General features: G+C 40.2%; 1 protein-coding gene across 4 annotated transcripts in view; it reads left to right on the forward strand.

The window, feature by feature from the left end:
• Positions 1-2491: 2491 nt before the first annotated feature.
• The window catches only part of EEF1AKMT2 (EEF1A lysine methyltransferase 2), a 73166-nt gene continuing 60709 nt past the window's right edge, over positions 2492-14948 (forward strand). For 2 of the 4 annotated variants that reach the window (XR_009559258.2, XM_070043843.1), the window contains exons 1-3: positions 2504-2906; positions 3961-4026; positions 4538-4652. Coding sequence is in view for 3 of the 4 variants with exons in the window: in XM_070043843.1 (XP_069899944.1) it covers positions 2797-2906; positions 3961-4026; positions 4538-4652 (291 nt within the window). In the remaining variant the exon portion in view is untranslated. Of the gene's footprint in view, positions 2907-3960; positions 4027-4537; positions 4657-14948 lie in introns of all 4 variants that reach the window. The other 2 variants (XM_030832009.3, XM_060286001.2) reach the window with 2 other exon arrangements.

The raw sequence follows: 14948 nt of genomic DNA on the forward strand, positions 1-14948 counted from the left end.
TGGCCTCTCCCGTCGTGGAGCACAGGCTCCGGATGCGCAGGCTCAGTGGCCATGGCTCACGGGCCCAGCCGCTCCGCGGCATGTGGGATCTTCCCGGACTGGGGCACGAACCCGTGTCCCCTGCATCGGCAGGCGGAGTCTCAACCACTGCGCCACCAGGGGAGCCCCCCAAAACTTAAATTTAAATCATGTTGCTTCTTGGTCAAATCCCAAACCTTACAATGATCTGACTCCTTCATTTCCTGCTGCTGTCCCGTTTGTTCACTCTGCTACAGCTATAGTAGTCTTTTTTCTGCTTCCTGGATACCCCTATCTCATTCTACCTCAGGGGCTTTGCACTCACTCTTCCCTTTGCCTGAAATGCTCTTCTCCCAGAAAGCTGCAAGGTTTACTCTATTATCTCTGCTCTAGATGTGGTGATGTGTGACCCAGATCTCCCCTTGCACAACTGATTGCATTATTTTCCCAGCTGCTGGGGAGGTTGTCAGGTGACAGCCCTCTCCTGGAATTATCCTTCATGGAAGAGTCTCATCACCCAAGGTCAATCCTCCTTTTCTGGGCAAACAAGCATTCAATGCCTGGTCAATGTAGATGAATAGAGGCTCACATCCTTCAGTCCAACCTGAAAATTCCAAAGGATCATCCCAGCTTCACAGTGCCCTGTCAGGGGAGAGGGTGTTAACTGAGGCTCGGTCGTAATGGTACCCCAGCCTGACTACTTCCTCTGTCCAACCCTGCTTCTCTCTTCCCCGATAGGTGGTGATCTTGAGAGCACTCCCTAATAAACTTCTGCCATGTTCATCTCAGTCTTACACTCTGCTTCCCTAGGGATACCACCTGTGACAAACTCTTTTAGGTTTTCACTCAGTGCCACCCTCTCAGAGAATCCTTCCCTTCTAACCCTAACCAGAATTGCCTGGAACTTGACCATTGTTTTGCCAACTGGGGAGCATTTGAGAACTCCTGAAAGCAGTTTCAGAGAAGTTATAGGTGAGCAGGGTTCCAGGCTGCAGGGATTGGCAGAATGAGAGGGAGACAGGCAACCCAGAATACCCTCAGAGCCTCCCTCCTGCCTTGTGGAACGAGCACCTGGTGGAAGGGACTGTGTTCCTTGGCACATTCCTCCTTCTCCCTGGTGATGGGCAGCTCTGCTCGGATCGAGCGTCTCCATCCCCCCCACCAAGAATCTGTTGCCCTGGGAGATCAGAGGTGGTGCCCCATTCAGCCCTCAGAACTAAACACCCAGAGTAATCCTGGAGCCAGAGAAGGAACTCTGTATAAACCATGGGTTTTTTCCAGGGCTCCATACCAACAACTGTTTATAGCATTCAGCAAACACAGCAAAAACATCTTAAGTGTTGGCAAGACATCAGATTGAAGACGGCCTTGTCTTTCATGGGTGCTTCTGAATTAGAACCTAAAACTTTTTAAGACCCACTCAGTCACATTCAAGCTTACTCTCTTGAGCATCGAGTCTAGAAAAAATCAAAACAACCATTCGCTCAGGGCAGCACTAATTGGCCGTGGCATCTGGTGGTTTTATTACTCTGTAATAAGGTTACTTACGCACTTTCTTGAGTTCTTTAATCACTATACACATAGATTCCCATCTGCCTTTTACCATATTCTGTCACCAGTGGTTGCCTGAAGATCTTGGAACGTCTTGCATCAGAGGAGATGCACATGCGGTCTTAATCGGGATTTCTGTGAGCTGGAAAGGCAAATGTTGACGCCACTTACCTCCAGGGACTTGTTATTGGGCTTCTGTCTGCCATGTCAACAGAAAAGTGGCCTAGGAAACATGTGTTTTGGTTGGAAGGCAGCCATGCTAAGAGCCTTTGAGATTCTTGCCTAGGGCATTGGACTACCAGTATTTCATTGCTGCTACAGAAGTTCCCCCAGACATTTGGCCCATAAGATCTCTGGCATTATGCTGCAGAACTTCCAGCATCAGTCCCACCAAGAGGTGGATGAATCTCAGATTCACTGGTTGGGAGCATTCTATTACCAGCGAGCTGCAGGTGAGGAAATTGAAGCACACAGAGGTTAGGAGTCTTGGATAGGGCCAGGCGCCTGGTTAGGGGCAGAGCTGAGACAGGCATCTTGACTTTCACTTAGACCTTTCTTCTCACTTAGCACTCTGATACCCGTGATTGGCTTACTTGGGAGGGCGGGGAGGAGGGCGGGGGGGGCGGGTGTCGTAAGGCATTCATTTCACTGGGCATAAATTCCCTCGTCCACCAGTGACGTCAAGTCAGAAGAGGCCAGAGTGCTATTTGCAAGGCGGAATGCCAGCCGCAAATGAAATTAGCCTTGGGCAGGAAAGCCAAATAATGCGATGGACTGTCCCACTCATTTCTCAGATCTGCCCACGACGTGGAGAGATGAGGTGATTTGTACATTTGGGTTGAGCAGTGTCGGCTTAGGTATTCAGTGTGGCTCCCCCACCGCCAGCCTTTTTCCAAAATGCAATACCTTGAACAGTCCCTTAGGAACAGCAGTCCCCAAATATAGTGGTGCTTAGGCGGGCACCTCGAAGAAGGGGGTGCATCTGACGCTGGTTGGAGGGAGAGTGGGGACCGAGGCGAGGCCCCGCCCCGCCCACTCTGGGCTTTGGGATCCGGGACTCTGGACCAGGGTGGCTGCAGGAAAAGCGCAGGACTGCGGACCCCCACCGGGGCCGGGAGCAGTAGAGAGGGCCGACTCCCGCCTCCTAGAGGCGCCAGCCCGCCCGTCCGCTCTGCCCGCGCCACGTCTCTATGGCGGCCCCAAAGGCCCTCCGGGGTAAGGAGCGCGATGAGCGAGGGCGCGGACGACGACGGCGGCGCTGGGGCAGCGGCGCGGTCTCGAGGGGGCAGTCCCCGAGGGGATGGCTTCGCCCCGTCTGCGCTGGGCACCCGAGAGCAGTGAGTGTGGCGCAGGGCAGGGGAGGGTGAGCGGCGCTGCCCGGACTGGGCCGCAGGAGGGGAAGGAGAGATGGGGCCTAGGCGGCCCCGGAAGATGGGGAGAGCTTAGGGGGCGTGACGGGAGGAAGCCTAAAGGGCCGCCTTGGACGAGGGTCCGGGGGCGGGGGTCGTAGGGATGGAATCCCGAGGGACTACACTGGCGGCTGTAAATAGGCTTTTCAAGGGGTTGACGTCTAAGGGGCCCGTGGGGTGAAAGTGGGCGGGGCTGACGAATACGGCTGGTGGGCGAGGGTAGGAGGCCGGAGGAGAACTGCTCGGCTGGGAAGCTGAAAAGGTTAAGGGGACGAGGGCAGGGACGTGGAAGCTGGAAGGGGTGGGAGTGGGGGGGGATGGTGTAAGGAGGGAGCGAGGAGATAGTGGGCATCTTGGAGTAGGAGAAAGTGGTCTGACCTAAGCAGACGCTCAGCACTTATTTAATGGATTAATGGATGAATGAATGACTGTGGGGAAAGGTAAGAATGAGAGGTAACTTGGAGGAGGAGAAGGGCTTCTATAGACATGAAATAGGAAGAGACGGCAATTGATGGAGGAGGAGTCCTTAAAAGGAGTGAGAGTGTGTCTTAAAACTTAACCTTTAAGCGGAGCTTATTTTTGGCGAATTCCATTGTGAGTAACCACCTAATTGGTAGAAAATTATTGTGTCTTTACATTTTAAACTGAAAAGTGCTGTAATGACACTATGCCTTTACAGTCAAGTTTTGGATTTGTGTTTGGGACTTAGGGATCCTTGGACAGATACGTCTTTGTATTTTTTAAGCTAAAACATACACCGTTTTAAATGTCAGGCATTGTTGTAAGTGCTTTACATGTATAAACTTATTTCTTTCATTCTTTTAACACAAGGATGTTAAAAGATTGAGCGGTGTGCACTTGTCAACACTAATAATGTTTTAAATTTCTGTCATAACTATCCCAGTAATGTATTAGAAATATGCCTTTAATTCATAATACAGTTTAATTGAATAATTTGCTTTGCATTTGATTATTCATATAGTTGGGATGCTGTCTATGAGAGAGAACTGCAAACTTTCCAAGAATATGGAGATACAGGAGAAATCTGGTAAGTTAGAAAAAGTAGTGGGATTATGATCCAGAAGATTGTGTAGGTGTGTGTGTGTCTTTTAAGTGCTTATCCCAGAGAAACCCTAGAAATCTTGGGAACCTTGGACTGATTCTGGCTTTGGTGGGTAGATTGAAAGAATCTGTCTCTTTTCTCTTTTAATGGCCCAGATTTAAATTTGATGACAGTATTAGGAAATAACCCTTATTTTATAACTGCCCTTTTTCAATAAGCAATGCACGTTTTAGCCACCAACATGTACAAGTGTTAATGCTGATGTAGAGAAACATTAATAAGTAACATACCAACCTTAGCTATTCTGTTCTATTCTTGGGGGTGTTTTCTTCTGAATAATAGTATAGATGAAGATTAAGCAGTTACAGATGTTATTTCTTACTTTCAAAAAAGACTTAATTGAGCAAACTGAATAAGCTGCTTGAGTGTAATGTAGTTATAACCTTTGTTCTCTATCCCTCTGTTATTTGATTAACTGATTCTCTGTTTCTAATAGGTTTGGAGAAGAGAGTATGACTCGACTAATAAGGTGGATGCAGAAACACAAGATTCCATTGGATGCTTCAGTGCTTGATATTGGAACTGGAAATGGTGTTTTCCTGGTTGAACTTGTTGGTACTATTAGTATTCATGTGTTAGAACCAAATTTAAAAATGAAATTAAGAAAAAAATCTTGCAATTGAGGATACTAGCTATCTAAATCCAAAGTAGTAAAGTAGTCGTACCACTTACCTTGAGAAGTCACATGGTACAAAAGGGAGGCTGCATGGGCTGTGAGAAAGCACTAAGTGAGAAGCCAGGGGATCTGAGTCCTAGTCTTGGCCCTTCTTGCTATTGTCTCAACCTTGAGCAAGCCACTTTTTTTTCTGGACTTCAGTTCTTTCCTAAAGATTTTGACTAGGTGATTTCTGTTGGTTTCTTCTAGCTCAAAACTCTGGAAATCTGTATGTATAAAAGGATGATGATTTTTTTTACATTTCCAGTAGGACATACATCCCTTTTCTTAGGTGAGCATATGGTTTTTGAAGAGTGTTTTGCATATGCTTTGAAAAGAGCATTTTGTCCATGGAACTGAGTTTTGGTACAGGTTCTACTACTAGCTAAACCATCACCGTTAATGCCTGTAGTGTATCATTGCTCTGCCGAGTGCTGTGGAGGAGGTGTAAGACTTAGGCTTCATCCTAGATAGTTTTACTGTTTCAGCTTGTAAGGTTATATACGTAACAGTGAAACTTGCTAAGTGACTACCACCTGTCAAGCCTTGTGGTAGGCACTGGCAGTATGAAAATTTAGACCTTGTGCTTGAGTTGTTCACAGTACAATAGAGGATAGACTGACATAGACATAAATAGCTAATGCTGTAGCTTGATGTATGCAATAATAGATATACTGAGTATAGGAAAGGGAGTGATTTGGGGAAGAGGGATAAGAAGGGTCTTGGAGGAGCTAATATGCAAGTTGGGTGGAAATTGTGTTGAGTGTGGGTAGAGTGTAAAGAGGGAGAGAATTTCAAGAAGTGGAAACATTATCTAAAGGCATGAAGGTTCTGGCCCTATAAATAATTTGGTAAATTAGAATATAAAGTGTATGTGTGAGATAGAGATGAGGTTTAGATTAAAGGTAGGAGCCATATCATATGCCATGCCTAAGAGCTTAGATTTTACTCTTAGTCTATGGGGAGCCGTTAAAATGTTTCAAGCAGTGAAATGTGATTAGAAAAAATTGTAATAAATTTTTTTGAAACGAGGTGCAGCATAACTACATTAAAGTGCGCAAACCAAAAGAGTATGGCTCAATTAATTATTACAAAGTGAACACACCTATCACCCTAATCAAGAAACAGAATATTACAGACTCTAGAAGCCCCCCTTAAACTCCCTGATAATCCTCTAAATTGCTCCTCCTTCCTCTCTAAAGGCAACTACAAGGAGTTTTAACATCATTGATTAATTTGTCTGTTTTCGATATAAATGGAAGCCTTCAGTGTGTTCTTTCTGGTGTCTTTCAGTCAACATTCTGTGAGATTCACTCAACTTGTACATAGCAGTTCATTCGTTTTTGTTGCTGTATATGAATCCTTTGTACAATTATACCACAATTTTATTTATTCACTCTGTTGTTTACCTGTAGATACTTTCGGATTCTAATAGCTCACTTGTAGAGGTTAATGATTTATCCTTTTAGACTAATAGTTTAACTATAGATTCTTTTATATTTTCTACATATATAATTAGGCAAACTATAAATAATGATAGTTTTATTTCTTCCTTTCCAATCCTTTGTAACTTTTCCCCCCTTATTACACTGTTTGGGACCTTTGGGAGAATGTTGAAAAGAAGTGGTGACAGAAGGCATCCTTGTCTTTTTCCGCCCTTTTCAGAGAATACGTTCAGTGTTTCACTGTTAGGTATGATGTTATCTTGTAAGTTAGTTTTGTAGATAACTCTGTTATCAGACTTCAGATTTGCTAACGGTGTGTGTTGTTGTTGATTAAATGTTTTTCTCCTTTGCTAACGGTGTGTGTTGTTGTTGATTAAATGTTTTTCCTGTATCTGTTGAGGTAACCATATGAATTTTTTCCTTTATTCATGTAGGTGAATTACATTGATCATTTTCAAATGTTAAGTGCATTTCTGGAATAAACCCAACTTATATATATATATTACTGGATTCACTTTGTTAATATTTTGTTTAGGATTTTTGCAACTTTGTCCATGAGGGAGATTGTCCTGTAATTTTCCTTTCTTGTAGTGTCCTTGTCAGGGTTTGGTATCAAGTTATGCTGACATCATTAAACAAGAATCTATTTTTTGAAAGAGTTTGTTATCAATTGTTTTTTCTTCCTTAAATGTTTGGTAGAATTCACTGGTGAAGCTACCTAGATGTGGAGTCGCTTTGGGAAGTTTTTTTCTTTTTTAATGTGAACTTACTGAATAAAGTATAACATCCGTGTAGAAAAGTGAATAGGTCATAAGTGTACAGCTTTTACAAAATGAATAATTGTGTGTAACTCACCAACCTGATCAACAAAGAAAACATAATTAACACCATAGAAGAAGCCCCCTTGTGTCCCCTCCCACTCATTCCCTCCTAAAGGTAATGATTATTTTGACTTCTGTCATCATAAGTTAGGCTATTTTTCATGTCAGCTGTACTGGTTTCTTATTGTGGTTTTAATTAGCATTTTCCTAATGACTTTGATTACCTTTTCATGTGCTCTTTTGCCATCTGTATATCTTTGGTGAAATGTGTGTTCAAATCTTTGGCCTATTTTTAAATGGGGTTGCCTGTTAACTTATTAAGATTTGAGGATTCTTTATGTATTGTGGATATAAGTTCCTTGTCAGGTATGTGATATGCAAATGTTTTCTCTCATTTGTTCGCTTGTTGTTTTTCATTCTCTTTAACAATATCTTCTGAAGAGCAGAAATTCATTTTTATGAAGTCACATTTATTAATTTTTTCGTATGTGGATCGTGCTTTTGTTGTCATATTAAAGAACTCTTTGCCTAACTTAAGGTCACATAGGTCTTCTAGGTTTTCTTCTAAAAGTTTAAAATTTTTACATTTAGATCTATTATTTGTTTTGAATTAATTTTTGTAGAAGGTTTGAGATACTGGTTGGGGTTAATTTTTTTTGGTATGTGAATGTTGAATTGTTCCATCCGTCATTTGTTGAAAAGATTATCCTTTTTCCATTTCATTGAGTTTTGCCTCTTGTTGACTTGATGTGAGTAGTATCTTTGGGTATGCACTTTTTTGATATGGTTTCTTTTGCTGAGCATGGCTTTGTTAGGTTTACCCATGGTCTTTCATATTGTGTGTAGCACTAGAGTGCTTCATTTCATTGTGGTTAGTACTGTACTATATGAAAATACCACAATTTATTTATTGATTTATTCATTCATTTTATTCCTTCATCCTCCTGTTGATAGTCATTTGACTCATTTCCAGCACTGTGTTATTATGAATACTGCCAGACAGTTTTCCAAATTGGTTGCACTAGTTTGCACTCCTACTGGCAGTGTGTGAGAATTCTAGTAGCTCCACATCCTTGCCAACACCTGCTCTTGTCAGCTTATCCAATTTCAGTGATTCTGCTAGGTGTGTAGTGGTATCTTGTGGTTTTATTCTCATTTCCCTGATGTCTAAGGATATTGAGCATATCTTCATATGCTGTCTATTTGGCTGTTCTTTTTTGTGAAATGCCTATTCAAGCTTTCGCTTATTTAAAGATTGGGTTGCCTTTCTTTTATTGATTTGTAGGAGTTTTTTATATATTCTGTGTATATAACCTTTGTATCTGGTGTGTCGCTTGTCTCTTCACTTTTGTAATAGTATCTTTTTTTTTTTTTTTTGCGGTACGCGGGCCTCTCACTGCTGTGGCCTCTCCTGTTGCGGAGCACAGGCTCCGGATGTGCAGGCTCAGCGGCCATGCCTCGCGGGCCCAGCCGCTCTGCGGCATGTGGGATCTTCCCGGACCGGGGCATGAACCCGTGTCCCCTGCAAAGGCAGGCGGACTCTCAACCACTGCGCCACCAGGGAAGCCCTGTAATAGTACCTTTTAAAAAAATTTTTATTTATTTATTTGGCTGCGCCAGGTCTTAGTTGCAGCGCGCAGGATATTTCTTGTCGCGTTTCCTTGTGTCACGCGGGATCTTTTTAGTTGCGGCATGAGGGATCAAGTTCCCTGACCAGGAATCGAACCCAGGCCCCCTGCATTGGGAGCTTGGAATCTTAACCGCTGGACCACCAGGGAAGTCCCTGTAATAGTGTCTTTTGATGAACAGAAGTTCTTTAATTTTACTAAAGTTTAATATAGCATTTAAAAATGGTTAGTGCTTTTGAATATTGTGTAGTAAATCTGCCTACCCAGAGTCAAAATGATATTTTCCTATATGTTTTTCTAGAAACTTTGTTCTTTTCCTTTTCACATTTAGGTCCCAATTAATTGCTGTGTATGTTGTGAGGTAGAGTCAAGGTTTATTTTTTTTTTAACCTATGAATATTCAGATAACCCAGCACCACTTATTGAAATGTCTGCTCTTTCCCCCACTGCACTGTAGGGGTGCCTCTGTCGTAAGTCCAGTAATAGTATGTGTTTGGGTCTGTTTCTGGATCCTCTGTTCTATTCCTTTGGGTCTGTTTGTTTATCCTTATGCCAATGCCAAATTGTCCTAATTACTGGACAAGTCTCCCCATTTGGTTAACGTAAGGTCTCTGACTTTGATAGCTTTTCCATTGTTGTCTTGTATGTTGTTAGTTAGCTCTTTGCATATTTATTTAAATTTTAGAATCATCACTTTTCAGGAAAAAAACAAAACCCACCCTGGGATTTTGATTAGGATTGTATTGAATTTATGGATCAGTTTGAGGAGGATTTACATGTTTATAGTATCGAGTGAATCCATGAACATGATGTATTCCTCCATTTATTTAGTTCTTAATTTTCTCTCAGTAGTATTTTGTCTGTATAGAGATTTTCTGTACAGAGATCTTATATATTGGGTTGGCCAAAAAGTTTGCTCGGTTAATGAATACATTGTTCAATAAAGTTCTTGGTGAAAATGAAAAATGTGTCTTATTTTTACTTAAAACCAAACAGGGACTTCCCTGGTGGCGCAGTGGTTAAGAATCCGCCTGCCAGTGCAGGGGACATGGGTTCGAGCCCTGGTCTGGGAAGATCCCACGTGCCACGGAGCAACTAAGCCTGTGTGCCACAACTGCTGAGCCTGCGCGCCACAACTACTGAAGCCCGCGCGCCTAGAGCCCGTGCTCCGCAACAAGAGAAGCCACCTCAATGAGAAGCCTGCGCACCACAACGAAGAGTAGCCCCTGCCCACCGCAACTAGAGAAAGCCCGCACACAGCAACGAAGACCCAACGCAGCCAAAAATAAATTAAAAAATATATTAAAAAAACCCCCAAATAACCAGAACAACTTTTTGGCCAACCAGTATTTTTCCTTGGTTGATTCCTAGATTTTTTTGTTGTTGTGACTATTATTGTTATGCTTTTAAATTTTATTTTCTAATAGTTTATTGCTGCTATGTATAAGTACAACAGATTTTTATATTGATCTTGTATCCAGTAAGTCACACATTAATTCTAATTATTTATTTATAGATTCTTTTGGATTTTCTATAAAGACTGTAATGTCATGTGTAAATAGTACTTGTATTTCTTCTATTCCATTCTTAATATTTTGTTTATTAAAATGCTGTGCAGTCTCTAGGTCAACATTGAATAGAAATTGTGAAGGCAGATAGCCTTCTAACACTGCCTATTAGAAGAGGAAAGCTTCTAATATTTCACTGTTAAATATGATGTTAGCTCTAGGTTTTTACAGGTAGTCATCCAGATTGAGGCTGTTCCTTTATATTCTAGTTTGTTAAGAGTTTTTAATCATAATGGTTGGGTTGTTGAACTCGATCAGTTGCTTTCTTTAATATTCATTGATATGATCAGATGATTTTTCTTCTTGATTCTGTTAGAGTTGAACTGATTGATTTTGGTGGGGGTCCTCAATTTAAAAAATTTATTTATTTATTTTTGGCTGCGTTGGGTCTTCGTTGCTGTGTGCGGGCTTTCTCTAGTTGCGGTGAGCGGGGGCTACTCTTTGTGATGGTGTGCGGGCTTCTCATTGAGGTGGCTTGTCTTGTTGCAGAGCACGGGCTCTAGGTGCGTGGGCTTCAGTAGTTGTGGCACGCAGGCTCAGTAGTTGCGGCTCACGGGCTCTAGAGCACAGGCTCAGTAGTTGTGGCGCACGGGCTTAGTTGCTCTGCGGCATGTAGGATCTTCCTGGACCAGGGCTCGAACCCGTGTCCCCTGCATTGGCAGGCGGACTCTCAACCACTGTGCCACCAGGGAAGCCCAGTTTTTTTTTATTGACATTTTTATTGAGATAATTGTAGTGATTGTTCAATGTTATAAAAAATTTCCGTTCCTGAAGTAAACCAAGTTTGATTGTGATGTATTATCCTTTTCATATATTGTTGGATTTGATTTGGTAGTATTCTACTTAGGAATTATATAGCTTCATGAGAGAGATTAGCCAGTAATTTTCCTTACTTGCAATTTTATTTTTAAAAATATTTATTTACTTTATTTTTGGCTGCATAGGGTCTTAGTTGCGGCATGCGGGATCTTTCGTTGAGGCATGCGGGCTGTCCAGTTGTGCTTACTTGCAATTTTAATGTAAAGTTTTTGTGTCAAGGTTATGCTGGTCTGATAAAATGAGGTGAGACTTGTCTCTGTTTTTATTTTTTTCAGAGGATTTTTGTAAGATTAGTTTTGTTTCTTTCTTAAATGTTTGGAAGAATTCATGGTGACATCCTCTGGATGCTATCTTGATTAGTGTAGCTTTTTAGTAAATCTTAAAAGTTGGGTAGTGTGAGTCTCTCAACTTTATTCTTTTTCAAATGTTGTATTGGCCATTCTAGTTCCTTTACCTTTCCAAATAAATTTAAGAATTAGTTTGTAAATATCTACAAAAGAATCCATGTTGAAAATTTCATTGAAATTGAGCTAAATCTGTGATTTGAGGAGAATCAACATCTTTACTATCTTGAGTCTTCCAGTTTATGAACATAGTGTCTCTCTTCATTCATTTAGGTCTTCCTGGATTTCTTTCCTCAGCATTTTTTGGTTTTCATTCAGCATGCAGATCCTGTGCATATTTTTTAGACTTATACCTATATATTTGTTTTTGGAGTATTTAAAATGGTATTGCTTTTTGAAATTCAGTTTCCAATCGTTTATTGCTAGAAATATGGTTGATTTTTGTGTTGCCTTTGTATCCTGTAATCTTGCATATTATTAGTTCTAGGAGGTTTAAGTGGATTTTCTGGGATTTTCTATGTAGACAGTCATGCCATTTGTGAATGGGGACAGTTTTATTTCATTCTTTCCAATATGCATGCCTTTTTTTTTCTTGCCTGATTACACTACCTAGGTCTTCCAATATGGTATTGACTAGGACTGGTGATGGCACATTCCTGCCTTGTTCCCATCTTAGGGGGAAAGTCTTCAGTTTTTCACCATTACGGATGATGTTAGCTGCAGGATTTTATTAGATGCCCTTTATCAGGTTGAAGAAGTTCCCTTGTATTTTTAGGACGTATTTCTTGAATTTCGTTAAAAAAATAATAAAATAAAATAAAATTTTTTTGCATTAGTGAATATAATCATGAGGTGTTTTTTCTTTAGACTGTTAATATGGTGGATTATATTAATTGATTTTCAGATATTGAACCAGTATTGCACTTGTGGAATAAGCCCCATTTGGTCATAATGTATAATTCTGTTTCTGTATTGCTAGATTCAATTTGTTACTATTTTGTTGAGAACTTTTAAATCTGTATTTTTTTTAAGCTTTTTTTTGGGGACTTCCCTGGTGGTGCAGTGGATAAGACTCTGCGCTCCCAGTGCAAGGGGACCCGGGTTGGATCCCTGGTCAGGGAACTAGATCCCACATGCATGCCACAACTAAGAGTTCGCATGCCACAACTAAGGAGCCTGCCTGCCACAACTAAGACCTGGCACAACCAAATAAATTAATTAATTTTAAAAAGAGATTTTTTTGATGTGGACCATTTTTAAAGTCTCTATTGAATTTGTTACAGTGTTGTTTTCTGTTTTATGTTTTGGTTTTTTGGCCACTAGGCATGTGGGATCTTAGCTCGACCAGGAATTGAACCCATACCCCCTTCATTGGAAGGTGAAGTCTTAACCACTGGACTGCCAGGGAATTCCCTACATCTGTATTCCTGAGGGATATTGGTCTGCAGTTTCCCTGCAGTCCTGTATTATCTTTATTTGGTTTTGGTCTCAGGGCATTGATGGCCTTATAAAATGAGTGGGGAAGAATTCCCTCCTTTTTAAATTTTTTAAGATATTGTGTAGCACTAGTGTTATTTCTTCTTGAGTGTTTGGTAGAATTTGCAATTAAACCATTTAACCCGGAAATTTCTTTTCTGAAGGTTTAAAATATGAATAAAATTTCTTTAATAGTCACAGTCCTATTTAGGTTATTTATTTCATTTGAGTGAGTTTGCGTGGTTTGTGGTTTTTGAGGAATTAGTCCATTGTGAATTTGTGTGTATAGAGTTCTGCACAGTATTCTCTTATTGTCCTTTTAAAGTCTGTTGGGTCTGTATTGAAATCCCCTTGTTCATTCCTAATGTTGGTAACTTGTGTCTTCTCTCTCTTTTTCTTTGATAGTGATGCTAGAGATTCATTTTTTCTATCTTTTATAAAAAGTTGCTTTTGTTTTCATTGACTTTCTCTATTGCTTTTATGTTTCAGTTTCAATGGGTTCTGCTCTTAATTTTATTATTTTTTCATTCTTTTTGCTTTTAATTTATTCTTGCTCTTTTTTTCTAGCTTCTTAAGGTAGAAGCTTAGATTATTGATTTGGGACTTTCCTTCTTTTCTCATGTAAACATTTAATGATATAAGTGCTATAAATTTTTCTGTAGGTGCTCCTGCACCGCACAAATTTGATATGCTGTATTTTTATTTTCTTCTTTTTTTTTGGCTGTGCCGTGAGTCTTGCAGGATCTTAGTTCCCCAACCAGGGATTGAACCCGGGCCCCTGGCTGTGAAAAGTGTGGAGTCCTAACCACTGGACCACCAGGGAATTCTCTAATTTTCTTCTTTGATCCAGATTATTTAGAATTCTGTTGTTTAATTTCCACATGTTGTGGATTTTTCTCTTTCTGCTTTTGACTTCTAGTCTAATTCGATTATGTCAGAGAACATACTTTGTATGATTTAAATTCTTTTAAATGTGTTACTTTGTTTTATGATCCAGGATATATCCATCTTGGTGAATGTTTCATGTGCACTTGAAAAAAATGTGTATTCTGCTGTTACTGGATAGAGTATTCTGTATATGTTAACTAGACTTATGGTGTTTGATGGTGTTGTTCATTTCTATACCTTTACTGATTTTCTGTCTATTAGTGCTATTAATTATGGAAATAGTAATGTTGAAGTGTCTGACCGTATTGGTAGATTTGTCTATTTTAACTTTTATTTCTGTCAGTTTTTGCTACATGTATTTTCAAACTCTGTTGTTCAGAGGTCACACATTTAGGATTTTATGTGTTTGTGTATTGATGAATTGACCCATTTATTGTATAATGTTCCTCTTTAACATTGGTAGTTTTCTTTACTTTGATTTTACTTTGATGCTAATAATAAAGCCACTCCAGCTTTTTTAAAAAATTGAGATATAATCCACATACCATAAAATCTACCCTTTGAAAGTGGTTTTTAGTATATTCACAAATTTGTACAACCATCGCCACTATTTTAATTCCTGAAGATTTTCATCACCCCAAGAAGAAACCCTATATTCATTATCGTTCACTCCTTATTCCCCATTCCCTTCAACCCCTGGCAACCACTAATCTACATTCTGTGTTTGTGGATTTGTCTATTGTGGGCATTTCATATAAATGGAATCATCAATATGTAGTCTTTTGTGTCTGGCTTCTTTCATTTAACATAATGTTCTCAAAGTTCATCCATACTGTAGCATGTATCAATACTCTTTCCTCTTGTCCAATTAATATTCTGTTGGATGGGTTTACCACATTTTGTTTATCCACTCGCCAGCTGATGGACATTTAAGTTGTTTCTGCTTTTCGGCTATTATGAAAAATGCTGCTGTGAAAATTCATGTATAAGTTTTTGTATGGACATATATTTTCATTTCTCTTGGGTATATACCCAGGTTCATATGGTTACTCTATATTTAACCTTTTGAGAAACTGCTAGACTGTTTTCACAGTGGCTACACCATTATACACTTCCGTGCGCACTGTATGTGAGTTCCAGTTTTTCCATATTCTCACCAAAGCTTTTTATTATCTTTTTGATTGTAACCATCCTTGTGGGTGT

Source organism: Globicephala melas, chromosome 16 (genome assembly GCF_963455315.2).
Source record: "Globicephala melas chromosome 16, mGloMel1.2, whole genome shotgun sequence".
Classification (NCBI taxonomy): Eukaryota; Metazoa; Chordata; class Mammalia; order Artiodactyla; family Delphinidae; genus Globicephala; species Globicephala melas.